Below are 21,840 nucleotides of genomic sequence, written 5' to 3'. Positions count from 1 at the left end.
GGGCATCATTGTGAACAGCGAAAACTTCACTTAACTTTTGGTTGCCGACCATATCGTGGTAATGACCAAGTCGATGGAGGAACTCAGCACGAGGCTCGAAGGCCTCAACCGAGTCCCTAACGGGTGTGGGCCTCAATATGAACTTGAACAAGACGAAGGTCATGTCGAATGTCCGTGTGGTGCCTGACCCTGTTATGGTTGAGAATTCAGTTCTTGAAGTTGTTGACGCAAATGTATACTTAGGACAAACCGTCCAATTAGATAAGTCCAACTTCAAGAAGGAGGTGGATCGTCGAATCCAACTAACAATAAGATGGGTAGCGTTTGGGATACTCCGCAATGTCTTTAACCAGCATATGTTGCCATTGATGACATATCTATGCGAGACGTGGTGCTTCATATTATAGGCCTTATAAATAGACTCTGGGTTACTCAGCGAGCTATGTATGGAGAGAGAGCTATGCTTGGGATTTATCTCCGGCATTGAATCAGAAATGAAAAGATACTTAGAAGAACGAGGGTCACCAACGTACGTAGCCAAGCAAATTAGCTTGTTGAAGTGTCAATATGGGAACATATATCATGGAGAACAGATGGCCCTTGGAGCCGAAAAGTTCACGAGTAAAGACTGCGTAGTCCTGACTCGGCAAGCACAGCATAGGACGACCACCAACGTGATGAATGACCTGATTAAAGCCGCGGATACACGTTGGATGCAGACCGCTTCCAACCGAAGCAACTCTAGGTCTATGTGGGAGGCCTATGTCCAACAGTAGAATGATGATGATGAGTTGTTGATTATTAAAAACAATTAAAATGTTAAAATAAGGGCAATTCCTTGTGTTATTTAATACACAATATGTAATTAATACCTAACTAATAAAAGAATCTTACTGGAGACCATAAATTGCAGAATGGGAAACAAGATAGGACACTTGATATGACACGACAATTTTTTTTTGAGCCTGCTGGAAGGAAAAGTAGAAGGAAGACCAAGATTGACCTATTTTGACCAGGTGAAGGAGAAACTGGGTGCTGTGTCGTATCAGGAAGTCAAACAGCTGGCCGAAGACCGTGCGGAGTGGCGATTACTCCACCGACAAGAGCGTAGCTCTTAATTTAAGAAGAAGAAGAATTAATAACTAGAATTAACACTTTCTCACACACAACTTTGAGCGAGTTTAGTGTGATTTTGATCTTATTATTGTGTTGTTAGTCTTGTAACTTTTAAATTCTTAACTATTTTTCAAATTATTCTTCATTTAATTGATTAGCAGAGCATAGTCTTAGCATATCACTTAAAATGTTCACAATTTCACAAAATTTACAAGTTTTAGAATCAATAAACCTAAAACCGGTAATTTACCGGTTAACCGGTACTGGCTTACTTTAGTCGGTAATTTACCGGTAATCAGATTTGGCCGGTAATTGCATTCCCTAGTAACGGCAAGATATTTGCCGTCATACGACTCAGATATTTTATTTTTTTTTCTCAATGAACGTGTTGTTAGTTAATATAACTTTTGGTTCGCATAAGAGAACATACTCGTACCAATTTACGAAAAAAAGAATAGCAGATAAACGTTATTCCAACCCATGTTAAATGATGATTCTTAGGCCTGAACTTAGATTTTTAACTATTCCTTACAATTGAACAAAAATGTTTGTAAATAAAATTTTGTTTGCTGGATTTATCCGATAGTCACAATTCTCTACTTTCAGAGACAAGATTGGCGATATAAAGTTTAAAGAAAAAAAATCTGTTATTTGATAATTTTAAAAAATGAAGACGGCAATATATTTGCCACTATCCGTTAAGTGTCTGGTGTTTATTAAAGGAAAGGGTGGGTTAGGCTACAATTGTTATTGATTTATATATGGAGCAATAGCTTAATTCAATACTTCAAATTTGCCTTTTACCTTTATTGCTGAATTAGCCGTGTTAGTTAGAAAAGACAACGGAAGTAAAAAAAAGGTCGGGCAGCTACGGGACCCTGACTATAAGCATGGCCCGATATGCTCTTGCCCGGTTATTTATTTGAAAGAATTCAGTTTAAAATAAAGGTTTTAATTATTTCTTATCATCTATTGGTTTTTAATTTATTTATTTTAGATACGTCGTGCCACCCGTAGTTCCCCCGGCAAACTGACATGACGGTCTTGTCACTTAATGCCCTTGGCTGATAGCGGCAAACATATTGCCGTCTCATAATTCGGAAACCCTGCAATAATATATACATTTCTCTTTCTCAAAAATCATAAAAAAAATCATTCATGCTGTGCGTATCGTTAAAGTTCTCGATTCATTGCTTTAAAAAATAATGGTCAAAGGGTTAAGGCTACATCAAAATACCGCTATGATATTTCGTAGATCAATAGAAGTAACAATTAGACCATTCGGCATGGGTTAAACTTCTCCTTGCTGAGCGTCCCGTCTGGCAGCTTATCCTCACTCGGGCAAGCTGTGAAAACCATCAGAGGCAAACTAACCGTTGTTCGAAAAGGAAAAAAACTGTTTGATGCGATCACAATATGTTTTTACACTAAGGGCCCGTTTCCCACTTGTCGACTAACTTTAAGTGACGGATATCAGTGACGTCATCTCTGTTTTGTCCGAATAAAGAAAGACGGCATTACTTTTATTTATCGACAAATGATGAAACAGACCCTAAGACTAGTTTACTAATATATGTCTTAAACTTTCGGGATTTTCACTCATAGTCAAAATACCGCGCTGCTAGGCAGACTTGACACCCCACACTTCAGTCTACTCGTGACCACGGCCACTGTAATGTTGCCGAAACGTCGAGGTACGAGTAAATATTACTCGTGTGTATTAGCGTGATAAGTCCTGTGCGTGGTATTTTGGCTATGTAGTTTGTCTCGAACAAAAGATCGGTTTTCTTTTCCTCTCTCATATCATATGAATCTTCAGGAAAACCAAGAAAACTGACGAGTCCGGAGTGACATTAACATTCTGGGGTACTGTACATGGTTGTTATAAGTTTTAAAAATGACAAATTAAAGGCAGCTTGTGTTTGACGGAACTCTACGTGCATTACGTAGAACAGATTGCATTGCGAATTTAATAATGCTAATTGTAATATAAAAATGTATTGTTAACCTTGTCCTTGTGTGCGTTAACAAGTGTGCTAGTCCAACAATTAGGCACGCAGTTCTGGTACGTGCTTAAGTAAATGTTTGTTTCTGATGGTACGCAAAGTCGTCACTTATAGTTTGCTGTGTTATCGAGGCCTTAGGTGCTCATGACAAGGATGGTTTTGAATATTTTTAAGCACCATGTAGGTACGTTCTCTATTCAGAGCGTACATGGTGCTTAAAAATGTTTGGTAGGTACATACAACCCGGAAAGGTTTCCAGATTGCTTATTTAGGATTCGCATGTCAAGCCAACGTGTATTTCTATTGAACAGATCTTTGACTGGATGTATATAGACCTATTTTTATGCAGATACTCGTCCTCCTCCACTTCCACATAAAACACCATAATTATGTTACACAAGGTACTAAATAAATAAAATACTATACCTACACAAGACAACAGCGACACAGCAATAATGCAGATCTTCCTCCCGAATCTGTCCGAAGAGTAGCTGAAGAATGGTATCCCGCAAATGGCGGCGAGAGGCAGTGCCGCCGCCATCCAAGAGATGGCGCTGTCTGACACGGAGAGTTTGAGGTGTCGCGCCATGGGCGAGAGCCAGCCAATTTGTATGCCATATGTGAATGTTGGGATCGTTGCTGCAATAAATTAACTGTAGTTTACTGTCTGCGTAAAGGTGCAAGTGCAGGCGCGGTTGCAGCCTGAAATTTTGGAGGGGGTCACTAATAATAATACATCGCGGCTAGGGGCAAAAATTTGTTTTTAATTTTTAACTTTGTAAATTATTACATTTTTCAATTTGACGTGTACGATTTGGGGGGGGGGGTCATGTCCCTTCCCTTCGGACCGCGCCTGTGCAAGTGTGAGGTACTTAAGTCTGTTAGCGAGCGGGAGACTGCATTTTATAGGCTGAGGTTCCGTTAAAGAAGGGAATGCAATCTCAAGTCGAGATCTCGCGAGGTTAGAAATTACAATCTCAGTATTTTCGAGATCTCGGGTAGCTTCGGAAAAAATATGTTTTTTTTTCTTATTTTTTATTCGATTGGATGGCAAACGAGCAAGTGGGTCTCCTGATGGTAAGAGATCACCACCGCCCATAAACATCTGCAACACCAGGGGTATTGCAGATGCGTTGCCAACCTATAGGCCTAAGGTGGGATACCTCAAGTGCCAGTAATTTCACCGGCTGTCTTACTCTCCACGCCGAAACACAACAGTGCAAACACTGCTGCTTCACGGCAGGATTAGCGAGCAAGATGGTGGTAAAAAAATAATGTATGTTTAAATCGGATATAGTTAAAAAGCGATGTAAACAGCAAAGATTATGAGGTTAATTAAGATACAACATTAGGTTACTCGAAAGAAATAAATATTTGTTCTGCACGGGTGGAAAGTTACTGTATGGCGCGAGTGCCTATATTGAAATCCGAGCAAACGAAGGATTCTTAGATTGGACCACGAGCGAAGTGGTTCAAAAGAAGAATTCTGAGCGAAGCCGAGGATTTCAAAGCATGAGATGTTATGTTTAACATCTCGTGCTCGTACCTTACCTACGATCGCTTAGGTACTACTTTAATTACATACAGTCGAGCGAAACACATATTTTTTCACCTCACTGCAGTGACAATTATAGTATTAAATAATTAAAATTATAAGGTTCCGTTAGTAAATAAAGCGGTGCTGAGAGGAGAAATACCTACGACGACCGTAATTGGGAATATGCATGGAACATGAATTGTCTCATAAATAAGTAGGTAACTTAACGTGATACAAAACTGGAAAATAAAACGCGTGACATAAAATTCATTAATGTCTGTTGAAAAATAAGGAAGATGCGAGCGAATGAAATTTTGCATTTTATCGCTGGGGACCAAAGTTCAATCCAAATAAAAATAATTGAAAACTGCATTTTTTTTAAATGTTTTTTTGCGTCTGACAAGACAACACAACCCAGACGCACATATGTGTTTTCGGAACTTCGCCCAGTGCCGCTGTCATAATTATCCATATATTTTGAACCTGAGGTGCCACCCATTCAAATCGTAACCAGCTCAAAAAATCTTGGTGATGGGTCCCGACTGTTGAACCTTAAATGAGCTTCTTGATAGAGTTCTAGACCACTAGACTTATTTTCTTCCTTTTAGTTTTTAAGGCAGTCGGGTTTTTTGATTTTTAAAATTTAATGTTTTTATTTTATACTTTTTTGATATTTCTGTGAAAATAGTAGATTAAAAGTATTATAACCCATATATATTTAGAATGGGCTAATTATTAGCTTTCATTTGATACCCATATTGTTACAATGTAAAAGATTTTTTTTTATTACTTCGCCATATTTTTTTTCGCAGACGCCATTTTGAAATATTATATACCCTATGTCACTCCGACAGTTATGACAAATCCAATGATACCTCATATGTTACAATCCGTCCAGCCGTTTAGGCTGCAGCGAGGACCAAAGAAATGGACATACATACCCACATACATACATACATACTTACATACATACATACATACTTACATACATACATACTTACATACATACATACATACATACGCTCGAAAAACATAACCCTCCTTCGGGCAGTCGGGTAAAAACTGTGACACTTTTATCAAGCTATTTCTTATTTATTTGGTAGATGACTTCCCCTTAAGTAGTACATACTACGGGAGTTACGGGACCCCCTGTATACCTACTGTTTATTTAGATTTTTTATTTTATAGAAAACGGATAACTAAACTTTTGGAAGATCCCGAACTGAATAGTCAAAAACCTAAAACCTAGTGAAAATCGCGTTTACGTTGTCGAAAAAATTAGTTTCAAATAAATAAATATAAGCCGTGGTGGCCTAGTGGTTTGACCCATCGCCTCTCAAGCAGAGGATCGTGGGTTCAAACCCCGGCTCGCACCTCTGAGTTTTTCGAAATTCATGTGCGGAGTTACATTTGAAATTTACCACGAGCTTTGCGGTGAAGGAAAACAACGTGAGGAAACCTGCACAAACCTGCGAAGCAATTCAATGGTGTGTGTGAAGTTCCCAATCCGCACTGGGCCCGCGTGGGAACTATGGCCCAAGCCCTCTCATTCTGAGGGGAGGCCTGTGCCCAGCAGTGGGACGTATATAGGCTGGGATGATGATGAAATAAATATAAATAACAACGCTAGTTTTGCGACCGTTAGTGTAAAATTTCCCGTTAAACTCCGTTAAGTAGGTGATGCAAGCAACGCAACCCACTCTACTCTACTCTACGGTGAGTCGGTGACCCAGTAGGGAACTTGCGTGTAAAACAAATATTAGGATAAATATTTACTTAAGTACAGATAAAGTGAAAAATGTATTTCCATCGGGAAAAGTCCGATCTCAATCGGAATACAGCGGCAACTGATTGTCAATTACGGTATTAAATGAGTGACATTTTCATATCCATTAATATTTTTAGTGTCAAATGTCAACTTTTTATTTAGTGGCAAATGTCAAAATAGCTGTATGATGGGTACTGATGCTAATTGAAAAAGCACGATAAATAGGATGATTTCTGATAAAATACGATGGAAAACCACTATGGAATGCACTGCACCTGTAAATGACTTTTCATCACTTAAGCTCTGAAAGTAGGTTGCATTTAACTTGAAATCCGTGTTGTAAATTCGATTTACATCTTTAGGGATGTAAGTAAATTTAAAAATCGAATGGTGCTCCTTTGTATTCACGAATTGGTAAACAAGGAGATTGTGATGCGCAATACCCCCCCCCCCCCCAAACCTCCATGCTGGCATAATGCTGCTGGCCAGTGCTGACTGAATGTGCCTAAGCCAAAGAGCGCGAGGCCATTAAAAAAAAAGAGGGTTTGGCGCGATAAATTTTCTTCCGCTCTGTTACAAATTGCGTATACATTTATAATGGTTTTTCTTTATTTCCTCGCATTTGTGATGAAAAGTAGTGTGCAAGTCGAGTGTAAATGATCAATTACACCCGCGAACTATAAGCACGCCTCGCTCGCTTTGCTCGCTCGTGCGCCTAAATATCTTGGGTGTTGTTATTGATCACACAACTCTTGTTTATCAATCTACTATTAATGTAGATATTATTAACTACCATGTCAAATCTGCGCCTCGCGAGAACTTCGCATACATACTGTAATTAGTGATTTTTAAGAACAACACATACAGGCGACGGGTGTGGCTCGTGCACGGGCCCGCGACGGACGTATTTACATGGCGGTGTAGGGACCGACGGCGGGCCCGGGTCGGTTCGTGCGTGCATATACCGCCATGTACCTAAATACGTCCGTCGCGGGCCCACACACGACCCCATCATCTGTGTGTGTTGGGCTTTAGGGTACAAGGAACCCTTAGAGTTTTGTGTTAAATTTCCGCATAAATGTGTTTTATTTTGAATTACTCACTGAAACATTCGCGTACTAAATTGCATAAGAATGAATAAAACTTTCAATCTGATAAGAGAAGTAACGATTTTTTACAGTGCGCTGTAGCTCTTTTATCGGCTAGATGCTCGTAGCTTAGTTGGTAATTCACGATTTTTTGTTGATCGCTTTAACGTTCGGTAACACGTATTCAAAATGTTATTCGAAAAACTGGTCGAGGTGTGAGTCGAATTGGTGCACCGAGGGTTCCGTAATGTAGACGCTAAAATTGGCAATGCATATCGTATTATTATAAGACCATCGATGTCTTCTAGCTTTAACTGTAGTAATCTATTATACTAGAGAACCATCTTTTGTTTGGTTCATTTAGGTTAAGAGACTGACAGACAGACACACGATAAATCATAATAAGGTTACTTTTCATTTTGAGGTACTGTCCACAAAAAATAAAAAATAATCAAGTGCAGTCCATTAAGTACACGTTAAGAATAGTTGTCAGTATTTTGTTTGGAGTTTTTTTATTTGGTTGCACGTAGGGCTTGCATTATCCGGTAACTTTTTATTATCCGGATATTTCGGATATTTGAAATCTCAGTATCCGGATATCCGGTTATTTTGAATAATTTGAATAATTTTCCAAATATTTAAAAAAACGCTAAAAACAATTTTAAATTTGTTTCATCAGACGAATCGTGTTAATTAACTTAATCACTGATTGTCTTATACGCACGTAAAAATCATTATTTTGTCACTTTAATGAGTGAAATAACTTAAAAACACTGTATGACTTCTCTGTCTCCTGCTTGTTGTTATTTTGCCTTACGGACCAAGAGCCCACGACAGCCAGACCTTCGTTATATTTTAAAGGCTGAAAGTTTTTTTTATGCAAGGTGTTAATTTTTAATATAACTGAAAACCGGAAAGCACTTTGCTCAGAAATACTCAGAATCGAGAGTAGATTCGATTCATCATGTCAGCCGAAAGACGTCCACTGCTGGACTTAGGCCTCGCCCAAGGCTCTCCACTCAGACCAGTCTTGTTCTTTCCGCATCCAACGCAATTCAGCGATCTTAACCAGGTCGTCGCTCCATCTTATTGGAGGCCTACCGACGGCTCGTCTCCCGCTCCGCGGACGACATTCGAGAACCTTCTAACCCCATTGGCCATCAGTCCTGCGAGCACGCTCACTGCCACTTCAGTTTCGCAATTCTTCGGGCTATTTCGGTAACCTTAGTTCTACTGCGGATATCATCATTTCTGACTTTATCCCGTAGAGAAACCCCGAGCATAGACCTCTCCATAGCCCTTTGAGTGACTTTGAGCTTCCTAATGAGGCCCATCGTTGGCGCCCACGTCTCAGATCCGTATGTCATCACTGGCAACACACACTAGTCAAAGACTTTTGACTTCAAACACTGCGGTAATTTGGCCGAAAAGACACTGCAAAGCTTCCCGAATGGTGCCCAGCCAAGTCGGATTCGATGAGTAATCACTTTCTCGAAGTTAGACCTACCTAACTGGATAGTTTGTCCCAGGTATACATAGTCGTCAACAACTTCGAGCGCAGAGCCTCCGACTATTACGGGAGCTGGCACAACATTAGACATGACTTTCGTCTTGTCCATGTTTATTTTTAAGCTAACTCGGTCGGAAACAACTCTGCTGAGGTCAGCGAGCATAGCACTGAGGTCCTCCATAGTCTCAGCCATGACTACAATATCGTCGGCGAATCGAAGGTGAGTGAAGTACTCCCCATTATTGTTAATGCCTCGTCCTTTCCAGTCCAGAACCTTAAAATCATCTTCCAATCCAGCGGTGAACAGTTTCGGAGAGATCACATCTCCTTGTCTGACTCCCCGCTGCAAAGGAATAGGCTTCGTGCTCTGGTCCTGTAGTCGGACGGACTATAACGAAGGATTATAACGATACTATAACGAAGGTCTGGCTCTTGCGGGCTCTTGCTCTATTATAAGAATAAATAACACAATACAATACAAAGCGTATTGTATTGAACACCAAAAAACATTCATTATAAAATGAAATCAGAACATAAAAGGTAGGGTAGGAGACGAGAAAACAGGGGTCTAATCGCTAAAAAGCGATCTCTTCTTCTACCTTCTTATTCGACCTGATGATGTTATTAACATAGAATCAAGAAAAAAGGTGATCAAAGCAGGTGTGTGTAATGTAAGGTAAAAAATATATTGAAGATTGAAAAAATACATAAAATATAATAATATTAATAAAATAAACACATACATTACTTACATACACATTTACCAAAAATTCATCATCGCCACTACCATTACCAAACAAGATGTTAAGAATGAACCTAACTAATAAGTATTGCATGTAAACCTTCCTAATACAAAAAGAAATGTATCTTTGGCATGCATACACTACACTAACCTCTCACAATGCGCGAGCGCGCGCTTGATATCAGATATTCGAATTATCCAAATTATCCGATAATGAAGAGCTTCCTATCCGGATTTGAAAATGGGTGGATATCCGGATAATATGGATATCCGGTTATCCGGATTGCAAGCCCTAGTTGCACGGGATAATTCTCAAGATAATTATCGATAATAATAATAATGGACTGATAATAATTATTAATGATAATAGCATCTATACCTGTCCATTATATTATGCGTAGTATATAGCGAGTATGTACAGTCAAGTGCAAAAATAAGTATTTATTCGAACCACTCATTAAATATGTTACTACGGCCTTATTGCACTGGAATAACAGTCTGTGGTACTTATTTTTGAAACTTTGAATAAGTTCATATTTTTTTTCACACTTGACTGTACCTATCTTCATGCAGCCGATTGTGTATCCGAACACGAGAAATATAGCAATCAAAAATCTTTTCACAACATGTTAAACTTTCTGGATAATCTTAGAATAAAAGTAGAGCCTCTAACTCTACTTAGAGTTTTAGTTTTATTTTTCTTTGCTTTTATAATAACGTATTAATTTGTTATTTTTTGTATATATTGCGTGTAAATAAATGATTTTACGGATAATAACTAGATACTAATGACAAAACGCTAAGTTAAACATATATTGTATGTAGCTATACCTAGTGCATCGTGAATGACTCTACCTATATAAATTGTACCTATGATTTTTAAGTAAATGACATACTTAAACTACTAAAATCTTGACAGCAAAAAAAAAAATTAATCACAACTAGGTATGGTTTTCAAGCAAGTTCCCTAAGAGTATTTAGAGAAAAAAACTTGTTTTTTTTGTTGATATTATAGGGCATTTGTTGCGAGGCACTATGCCAATGTCACGTCAAGTTGCGAGACAAAAACATAAAAAATAAAAACTTTGCTTTAAAAAAAAACTTTCACTCACTCACCTAAAAGAGCTGTCAAAATTTGTCTACGAGCACTGCTTTCAATATCCCGCTTTCTTTCCATGGCTGTATGGTTATGATTCACACCGTTCATCACTTTAAAAAACTTCGCTATGTTTGTAGGTTATGTTGCATAAACATTTTGTAGTAACCACGTGAAATTACCAAGTGAATTGTTAATGAAATAGCTTATAATAGTTCTATACGATATTTCGAAGCATGATTTAGTTATCACTGTTTGTTTTTCTATCGTGTATTTGTTTGTAGACGAGCGTGAAATCACTTAGATGTCAATAACTATACTGACTGGGATCTCACTCACTCAGTTACTCACTGTAGTCACTGACACTGACAGCAGGGGGGGACAGTCGCCTATACCGTACTAATTCATGTCGATAGCGCCGCCATCTCCTTTATCTAACCTAAAATAAAACAGATTGTTGTCGTTTGTTTCAGATAGATGTCACTGAAAGCTTGAGATCACAAAATTTTATTTATTAAAAAATATTTTGTCGTTGATAATTACCGCAAAAATGAACTTTATTTTCGAAATTGACAATCGTATTGTAATTTCTAATATAAAAGTCACATAATTGTATCCGCTCAGTCGTTACAAATATTTTTTGTGTAGCAACCCTCTATGTCAGGCCAGGCGTCTATTCGCGCTCAACAAGGAACAAGATGGCTACGTTGCAATCGAAACTCGTGCACATCGTCCACATAAAAAGTAAAGACAGTGCTGCAAACGGAAAATTGAGGCTGGTTTAAACTTAAGAAGACTGAATTCAAGCGGTCTCACTTCTCTTTGCAGCCCTGTTTTTAGTTTTTATGTGGTTTGAGCTGGGAAGCAAATCCAGTAAAGTAAAAGAATACCTGTGACTATTAATAGCTATACGTATGGATGGATATATACATCAATGGTACTAGTTAGGAAATGCAGACGGCGCTTCAAAACAGTCTGCATGAATGAGACGAGAGAGGGCTCTCTTTTCCCCGTATATTATACTACTCTTTGACTGACAGCCAGCCAGCTGTACTGCTGGCTAGTGTTACCAAGTCAACGAAACTAAAAATTCCTGAAATTTCCAGAAAAAGTTTTTAAAGTAGGTAAATTTCGACTGCATCCAGAATAAATACTACCCACACATAGCTTTAAGACCATTATAAGTGAAAATCCATATCTATACTAATAAATTCGAAAATGTGCCTGTCTGTTACTTCTACGCGCTTAACGCTGAATCAATTTAGAGCAAATTTGGTATAGAGATAGTTTGAGTCCCGGGGAAGAACAGGACAGTCTTATCCCGGAAAATTGTATATTTCCTTTGGGGTAGCAATAAACTAATTCTTCGCAGATAGACTCGTGGACAGAAGCTAGTACTTACTTTAATAATCTGTCTAGACCTTGGAAAGCAAAAATGCGAGGCTATAATTTAAGTGTCATTTAACAAATTACTGGTTCGTAAAAACTATGAAAGTTGCAATAAATAGCTAACGCGGCAACACTGGCTATGCGCTTCAGTTTATGCCAGTCTGTGCTAACTGACACATGCCGAATCACTTGACAATAAACTTTATGAGGTAGAGTTAAAGGCGACTTTTACTTACATAGATACTCAAACTCCGTGGCAAAGTTTTTAAGTATTTCATTATTTTAATGAGTTCTTGTTTAGTAGCAATTAGCTATAGAGTTAACCCGCGGCTTCGCACGTGTACATCGTAAAGCCTTGCAGCTGTATTGCAATTCCAGGATTTCAAAATAACTCCCTCGGGAATTCCAAAAAAAAAAAATTAAAGCTCATGGCAAATTTCAAACGCAATCTCGCACATAAATTTCGAAAAACTCAAGAGGTGCGAGCCTGGGCGGGCGGGTCTTGGGTTCGGTAGTTAAGAGAACATATGTTATTAGATTACCACAGCTTTATTTAAGCTCTACATTATCTATTCTGTGGCTCTATAAGTATACGTACGCACGATTAACTTTGATATTGAATGGGCATGTGTGTGCATTAACTCTTTTACATGGCATACCTTATGACTATTTGTGTTATGACAACACCATGGGTTGTTTTCTCTCTGTTTTCTCGTCTTCCGCCCGTCGACTCACTGCTTGCTCACTCACTGTTGCTGTAAATTAATAAATCCTGATTCATCTAAGATATCATCTGTCCTTTTAATATCGTATCCACGGATATCCTCTGAAGAGACACCGATGGGTGCTCCTACACGCACGCACTAACACTATCATCAACTCTAAATGAGTTCCAACTACTTAAACTTACTGCGTGATATGCAGTGTTTCTCGTACGTTTATTGATATTGCGTGACTCATGATTCCCGGTAGTTTTAATTCGATTTATTTATTACTGGTTCGTGTATCGATTATGTAATCGGGAAAACCACTTCACTAGTTCTGTTAGGATATTTTCAGACACACTGCGTAACCAAAGCAAATATGTATACATGGAACATTAATTAAATCTTAAGCTGGTGAATTCCTGCTCTACATAAAGCCTAAGTTCGTTCGCGGCAATGTCTTAGACTTCGGTTGTTTGCACGCTCATTTTGGCGTCAGTTTAGTTCATCATTCAAAGTCAAAGTCAAAATATCTTTATTCAATTTAGGCTAAAACACGCACTTATGAATGTCAAAAAAAATCTACCACCGGTTTGGAAAAACCTCTGTTGAGAAGAATCCGGCAAGAAACTCAACGAGGTATATTTTTTTAAACAGATTTACAATATTGTTAAATTCTGGTCTGAATGACGATAGAACCTTGTGCAAGGTCCGCCCGGATTGCTACCACCATCTTGCTCGCTAATCCTGCCGTGAAGCAGCAGTGATTGCACTGTTGCGTTTCGGCGTGGAGAGTAAGACAGCCGGTGAAATTACTGGCACTTGAGGTATCCCATCTTAGGCCTCTAGGTTGGCAACGCATCTGCAATACCCCTGGTGTTGCAGATGTTTATGATGGTGGTGATCTCTTACCATCAGGAGACCCACTTGCTCGTTTGCCATCTAGTCGAATAAAACAAAATAGAATTAACATGTAACCCTTTTAGAATGACGGACTGTTGCTGATGGTTCAGACTGATGAAAATCAATCCATATGTGATTGGACCCGAAGGCCGAATGATTGTCATAGACTGAACTGACGCCAGAATGATATAACGTATAAAGTCCTGCTCAGTCAGTAGATTGGACAAGGATTGAACGTGGATTGTTCAATCCAGCCGATACGGTCTTAAGGCCAAGGCCATCGAATGGAATTCGGACAGCTTTATCATTTATAACATGTCACGCACAATAAAAATGTTGTATCATCCATCTCCATGATATGTGGTCTGATAGCGGATTTTTGTTGATTGACATTTACGACAATACTGGGAATAGAATAAACGGATGTGTAATAACAATTTTGTTAATTTTCACTTTGCATATAAACGAAATGCACAACAACATACGCATAATTATAATTTCTGAGAACATATGTAATAAACGGTTTTTTTTACACTACTTCGTCGCCCCACTGACGCAAATTGTGAGGAAGTGTTTGTTTAGCTTTGGATTGTTAAACATTTTAATTCTACTCACGTTCCGTTGTTCTCTCTTGTATTCTAATGTTATCTTTATTCACTTACAAAGCCTCGTGCACCGCCTAACTACCGGTCTTAGAGACATAGGGTCAACCTTGGCTTCTCGGTGATACTTGGTATAATTCGGTGATACTATTTACGTTATTATCTCAGCTGTCAGTTTTGATGCTTGCATTATCACCATTGTGAGCTCAGCGTAATATAAGGCAGTCATAGGCGTGCATTAGGTCAATTCCAGTTTTAGTGTAGAATAGTTTGCGCCGCACCCCATGCCTTAGGATAAGGCGGTGTTTCCTACCCTGTGGTGGTGACTGTACCACAAAATATTACAAGTTGAACAAATTGACATAATTGTTCACTTTCTCATACAAAAAAGTGACAATTACGAGTATGTAGGTAGAATTTTGTAGTACTTGTAACGTTAACGCGCTGACGTCCGCGATCGCATTCGCCGTCTCTTTCTACCCTTATCTTATACCGTGTGACAGTAATAGTGGTGAAAACGATTGTGATTCCAAGTGTGTTAGACAATAAGATTCCAAGTGTCTTAGAAAATCGAAGTTCGCATCGTACCGTCCCTCTCACTCTCGTATTAAATAATATTAGCGTCAGCAGGACGGCAAGATACAAATTTTGCACATCGTAGTATAGTAAAACGGGACTATATTAATTCGCATAAATTAATTGTCCTAATTGAAATTGGCATAACATTATTTCGCATAATTCTTAATTCTCATAACATTAATTTGCATAACTGAATACGCATAATGTAAATGCGCATAATGTGGTTTGGCATAACGGTAAGTTGGCATAACATTACCTACTTTGCGTAAGTATAAAATAATATAAACATAAAATTATTATTTTAATGAAATTGTAAATTTTATTTGTCAAAAAATATATAAAGTTTTATTTACTCAATTCAATTAGATCTGAGAAGTGAACTATATGAAAATATGTATTATTGGGCTATTATAAAAAAAATCTAACATCGAAGGCTAAGGCAGGAGATACGCCACGCTTCGTTCACGCCTTAGCCTTCTGAACCTAACCTAACCGAGTCGGTTTTGCCCTGAACAAGATAATACGGTATTTGACTATTTTGTATATGTTTTTTAAATAAAAAATTCACAATGCCTGTTATCGAATAGAGAATAGTTATTTGTGCAACAAGAGAGCAAAGTTGTTTTTTGTTGCGAGTGTTGATTTTGAATCCCGAGTAAGCGAAGGATTCTATAATTGAATCACGAGCGTTAGCGAGTGATTCTAGGTAGAATCCTGAGATCAGCAAGGGATTGAAATACACGAGATGCAAAAAAACTTTGGTCTCGTGTGACACATACGATTTTTCACCTCAGCAGCGAGAACATAATTTAAATGTAACATAAGAATAAAACCACATATACCTACCTGTTTACAAAACAAACACATTTTTTAAAATAGAATCCGATTATTATCAAATATAATAATAACATTTAAAACCATAAAAAAAGTCCAGTAGCTACAATACAAATCGCATACTCATAACATGCAATCTTAACTTCTTGTACTAATGTCACACTTATTTTTTAATACTGCAAAAAGCCTCATCTCGGGGTAATTGAAAAGGTTGAACAATTAAACCTTTAAATATGATTTTTATTAAGATTTCTATTACATAAACATAAATAGATTTGTTAAAAAATCATTCAATTTAACAAATAATAATTATACTGTAGAGGCAGTATACGGGATTCTTTTATAAAAAAAAAACAAGAGAAGCGGCTTTCGTGCAACGAGGTTGCATACTTTATTAAAAGATCGGGAAAATTTACATTTTGGAAATATTTCGATATATTTTTAATACCAAAAATTTAAATTTGATCCTATCTCTTGCTTTTTTCGAGTTGAAGTGAAATGACAGATCAAAGTAAAGTTAAAATATTTGGAATTCAGTGAGTAGACCCAACACTGTACTCAGCATTTAAAAAAAATAATTAAAAAGTTACTTTGTCTCACGGAGTGAGCAAAATGCGATTTTGCTCACTGATTTCTCATAGCAAAACCTGCCTGTTTGAGGTGCTGAGGTGAAAACAATTTTTAAGCTACCTTTACAATTAACAAAGTTATAATGGTTTGAAATTCACGATTAGACAGAGAAAGACATACTGGCACATGACGTCACACGCCAGTACCGCCATACTTGCTGCATAGAGAAAAGCGTTTGAGAAAGAGACAGGTATACAGATTTTTCAGAAAATCACTATAAATCCAATTTAAATTTTCTCTTCGCTAAACACTATCTGTATATCTATATTTTCAAAATAATATTAAGATATGGCAAATTACGGAGTTGTCAAATACCGTATTTACTCGCTTGATAAAATTATGCGTATTCATTTTATGTTGAGCAGTTTAAGTTATAGTAAAGTTCGCTGTTATGAACAATTATTTTATGCCAAATCTGTTATGCGAAATCATATTAGGACAATGAATGTTATGCGAAATAAGGGGCACCCTAATAAAACACAAGGGTACAGTATAAGGGAGAGCTTTACTCGGAGTTATGATTATGTACGTGTAGCGGTGGCTTCATGGTTCCATCCACGACTTGAATGGCTTCTATCAGTTCGCCGGTGCTCTTGTAGGATGCTATGGTGTGCTTCACGAAGTCCCTGGTTATCAGAAGGGGTCTACATTAATACCCAATAATGTTAATGCGCATAATGTGGAATGGCATAATGATGAGTGGGCATAAATTTAATAAGTATAACGTTTTTCGCATAAAGTATTAAAAAGTATAATGCTATAAAGTTTATCCTTTACAATTAATGTTATAAGAAATAAAGGAAACCCAGTTATTGTACATATTAGGTACCTACATTTTCAATGGGTAACCGCTATAAACTGTTAAATGGATATTACGAGAAGTTATTTTCTACTTACCTCTTTCCCTTCTTACAATAAAAAATAATACCTGAAGTAGAAAGCCTTGATGAATACAGCGGGCTGCCGCGCCCCGCACTGCTCAGGCCCGAAGCTCATTATTCCCATGAGCCGGTTGTCTTGCACGGCTGGGGCGCCTGCGTCAAACTAATAGCAAATATTATTTTCACTTCTCATGCTCGTAAAGTAGGTTGATATTTATGCTGGATCTAGGCGACATACTAGCGACATAAAATTAATTTTTGAGCAAGGCAATCAGGTGTCAACAGCCAGAAACAAAAAGTTTTTAACCAAAAATCAATCAAAATAAATTAATAAAACTAAAATTTTATAATTACATATATAGCAATGCATAACAAATAAAAGGTAGTTACCTAGTAAGTGAACAATCGCCATAAAGGTTTGGGTGGCTATATGAAACTCTCGGGTAAAATAGCTCGTTTTATGGTCTTGTTCTACTATTGTCTGTTGTTGTGTGTTTTATGGTGTGTTATATTTATCTATCATTGTTTTCGAGCTACTATCTAATGTCCGACCGAAATTTTGATGTGTTATATCAGGTTCTATGGTCAAGGTTATTGTAAATTCAATACATTGTGTTTTGAAAAAATCACTCCTTGCAAATTATCTTGCGGCGCATTCTTCGTCTCGCGCAGCTCGTGGGGTAGATATACCTACCTAGTTCTCGTTAATGCAGGTCATTCTCAATGGTTCGCGGAAAACATGATAGAGGATTTAATATATGGTTATAGATAAAATATTGTATGCAACGGTACGTAATTAGGCCTTAAAACACTCATGTGACCCTATTATGAAACTCGGCTACCTATTACGATACAGTTGCATAAAATACTATTATCTATGGCCCCTCTCGTAGTCCCTTGAATTAATTTTTAGAAATAAGAGAAACATATGCCGTAATGCGTAATTTATATTAAATAAAAGCTTGTTAAAATAATCAGCTGATAATGAGCATGATATTATGCTGCTGAATCACGAAAAAAATCAGCTGATTATTTTAACAAGCTTTTATTTAATATAAATTACGCATTACGGCATATGTAACTCTTATTTCTAAACATGTGGATTTTTATTCCCCGTGGTCCCTTCAAGGGACTACGAGAGGGACCATTGGGTAAAAAAGGTATTGAACACTTACCAGGCAAGCATCTCTGGTGCCATTCCTCAGCGACGCGCAGAAGAAATCGGGGGTGAACTGGAATCCGTTCACGAGCTGGTACGCATCAGAGCAGTAGCGCTGCGTGCGCACCTTTAGACGCCCGTTAAGAAGGTCCGGCGTTGGATCCCGGTGCGCTGTTTCTGAACCCTGGAACAGAACCATGGTTTAACTGCTGGACTTCTGGGATACGTACTTGGCTTGTTCAGGAACATGGAAGAAAATTCCTTCTCTTCAAGAAAACTTCAAAAAACGGAGGAGGTTCTCAGTTCGTTAGAATCTCTAATCCCAGATTGCTCTGGAGGCGTGATAAAAGCCCCAATATGGTATGTTATACAGACATTTATGCTTTTTAGTTAATTCAAGTTACAATAACTTAATGTCAACTGCTCGGCACCTTTTACAAAAGATTATTTTTCCGATACAGAGACGTTGATTATTGAGGAGTCCTCCTGGTCCATCACAATCCGTTTCACTTCACCATATAAATGCGAAGTTCCCACGGCATAGCGATAAAAGAATTCTTGGCAGAAGTCACTGGCGAAACAAGTAAATAATACAATTGTTTTTTTTTACCTTAGTAGCTCCCCACCCTGATATGACAACGAAGCTCTGCGCAAACGGCTCCTTCATGCCGTCGTAGATCCGGATCAGGTTTATGAAGTCATTGAACACTACAACAATATCAATAGTATGGATGCCCCTTATTTTGCATAACATTGATTGTCATATACCTATGAATTCGCATAACAGATTTTCCATAGTATAATTTGCATATCATTGAACTAGCAGAATAATCATAAAAAACATAAAACTTATTTACCTATAGCAATAATAATGAATCTGTGCAATTGAAATATACATTAAATCTATCTTATATAATATAAGCCTATTAAATTTATGCTAACTCATCGTTATGCCAATTTACATTACGCGCACTAAAATTCCCATAATTATTTAGTTTTGCGAATTAATGCTATACGAATTAATAATTATGCGAAATAACGTTATGCCAATTTGAATTAGGGATATAACGGTTCTCCCTTGTGCGGCTTAATTTGTTGACTCACAAAGGTTCTTTTCAAGCTTCAGCAGTGCCACATCGGCGTGTGGCACGGGTTCCTCCTCGAACTTGGGATGCCGCACGGCACCGACCACGTCCACCAGCTCCCCCCCCTCGTGCGGCTTCACGCTGCCCACGCGCGCCTTTACGTAGCGCGCGAGGGACTTCATCGGCGATACGTGGAGTACGCTGAGGAGTGCAAAGGGCGAAGGGAATGAGAAGACAAAATGAAGCCAATACATATAAGTAGGATGTCCATAGCTAGATATACAACATGGAAATGCCGCGAGTATTATGGGCACTTTTGCTTTTGTGATAATTACCACACGCCTCATAAAAGGCGGGTTATTTGACTAGGTTATATTTGTAATAATTACTTATTGAATAACAAAATATGTTGTACATATTCAAAATTCCCACAAGCCGATGCTTTTCCTTTCTCAAATCGAATTATAACTGAAAAACGATGGTTAATCTTGTAATAATGAATGCCGCACAAGATTTTAGAAAGACTTATTTTTAAACTCGAAACGTCATTTATTGCTTATTAATTGAATCAGGCGTTGCTTTCTAGAGACCCAGATCCGTAAAGAACTGATTGGAGAAACAAGGAAGGTAAAAATGCTGTGGTTCATTGATATGGACTTCCGCAATACTTTACGGAAGTCCATATTATTTAGATTTTCCAAGCAGAGGGAGGATAGGAAAATTAACTGCACGACTATTTACAAATATTCAATTCAATGTACTTGGCATAATATATAGTATTTGGTTGGTATGTATTTGGCATAGCTTGACCGCACTACTTGGCGGAGCGGAGAACCATATCACGTTCATCCATTTAACACATGGACCATCGCAAACTAACGCGTGAAACTAAACAGTATTTATAATCAGTATTTAAATGATCGGGCGTTTGACACGACGGCTTCTCCAAAACAATTCTAGAAGGAAAAATCGAAGGCAAGAGGGAAGATAAGGGAGAGAGTCGGCGTCGCGTCGTATCAAGAGGATGGCTCAAAGGGATGAGTGGGAGACACTCCACCGACAAGAGTGTAACTCTTAAGATACTTAAAGAAGAAGTTATGTCTGTTCTTACTAGTTGAGGCAATGTGCCGCAGTAACGATCCAGTTGACATCAACTATGGCGCCCGCGCACCACAGCCTGCCATTGATCATGATAGCTGCCATGTACGGGAAGTTGAGCGTGTCCGACGCGTTCCCGCCGCGAATCCGCAGCGAGTCATGCAGAGTGTACTGCACGCCGTACTCGTTGCGTATGCGCAACGCTTTGTTGTGGCGACGCTGAGGACTCGGCTCCAAATGCGAGTCCAGCGCTGGCTCCGGCTCAGCCTCATCGCCGAAGTCTAGTTTGAATTTTAATTGAACTGGAATTAGGATGAAAGTACTGATGTGCCAAAGGAAACTTTATAAAATTGCGAAATTTTTCATATAGGAACATTTCAGAAACTTCTCACAATTTCGTATGGGGATCAGGGTTGCCAGGTCTTTTTCGAATAAATACCGAAAAGTGAGCAAAAAAAAAAACAAAACACTTCCAACGCAATGTATTTTTCGAATAAATACCGAACAGTGAGCAAAAAACAAACGCTTCCAACGGAATCCGCGAAATGGCTCGAAAATAATGAGCGCGTGCACGATGCGGCAACATTGATTGTCGATTGCGTAAAATCTGACAGTTGAATCGTTTATTAAGGAGAAAAATTTATCTGATAAAAAAAATACCGAACCGCCCATACTTTAGTATTTTAGAAAGAAAGAAAGAAAGAAACAGTGCTAAAATAGCGGCCGGTTCGGATAAATACCGTTCACCTGGCAAGCCTGATAGGGATTGAAACTTTCCGTTTCATAAATTGAATTTTCATATATTTCTTGTGAAATTTTCCAGAAATTTCCGAGAACTTTTCCAACTTTTAGGAAACTTTCCGCAACTTGCACATCTGTAGATGAAAGTACTTTTTTACTTACTTAATTTAGGGCTATCCGACGCCCTTATGGAGTCTATAACAATGAGCCCCAAGCACGCAAGCAATACAGGCCATGATTTTAACATTGTAAATATAAAAAAACTATTTCATATCTCGCCGTATTGACGAGTTTCTGGATTAGGTTGAGCAAGCAACCAATTCATGTTTTACAATCGTAAAAGTATATTGCCACTTGGAGAATAATGCTAAT

The 21,840-nt window shown here is 38.1% G+C and overlaps 1 protein-coding gene across 2 annotated transcripts; it reads right to left on the bottom strand.

Moving 5' to 3' along the window:
* Window positions 1–16,990: 16,990 nt before the first annotated feature.
* Window positions 16,991–21,781, bottom strand: LOC141441498 (trypsin-6-like). 2 transcript variants are annotated; one of them, XM_074106260.1, is made up of 7 exons: window positions 21,631–21,781; window positions 20,741–21,029; window positions 19,649–19,830; window positions 19,155–19,252; window positions 18,561–18,728; window positions 17,433–17,548; window positions 16,991–17,130 (listed from the first exon to the last, which is right to left on the bottom strand). In XM_074106260.1, the coding sequence occupies exons 1-7, from the start codon at window positions 21,713–21,715 to the stop codon at window positions 17,010–17,012; spliced, it is 1,059 nt and encodes a 352-aa protein (XP_073962361.1). In that variant the 5' UTR covers window positions 21,716–21,781; the 3' UTR covers window positions 16,991–17,009. The 2 variants fall into 2 exon arrangements, with proteins under 2 accessions (XP_073962361.1, XP_073962362.1); XM_074106261.1 differs by having other exon boundaries at window positions 20,741–21,008; window positions 21,631–21,778.
* Window positions 21,782–21,840: the final 59 nt, after the last annotated feature.

Source organism: Choristoneura fumiferana, chromosome 24 (genome assembly GCF_025370935.1).
Source record: "Choristoneura fumiferana chromosome 24, NRCan_CFum_1, whole genome shotgun sequence".
Taxonomy (NCBI): domain Eukaryota; kingdom Metazoa; phylum Arthropoda; class Insecta; order Lepidoptera; family Tortricidae; genus Choristoneura; species Choristoneura fumiferana.
The sequence above is the reverse complement of the archived record's forward strand: the minus strand, read 5'-3'. Positions and strand labels throughout refer to the sequence as shown.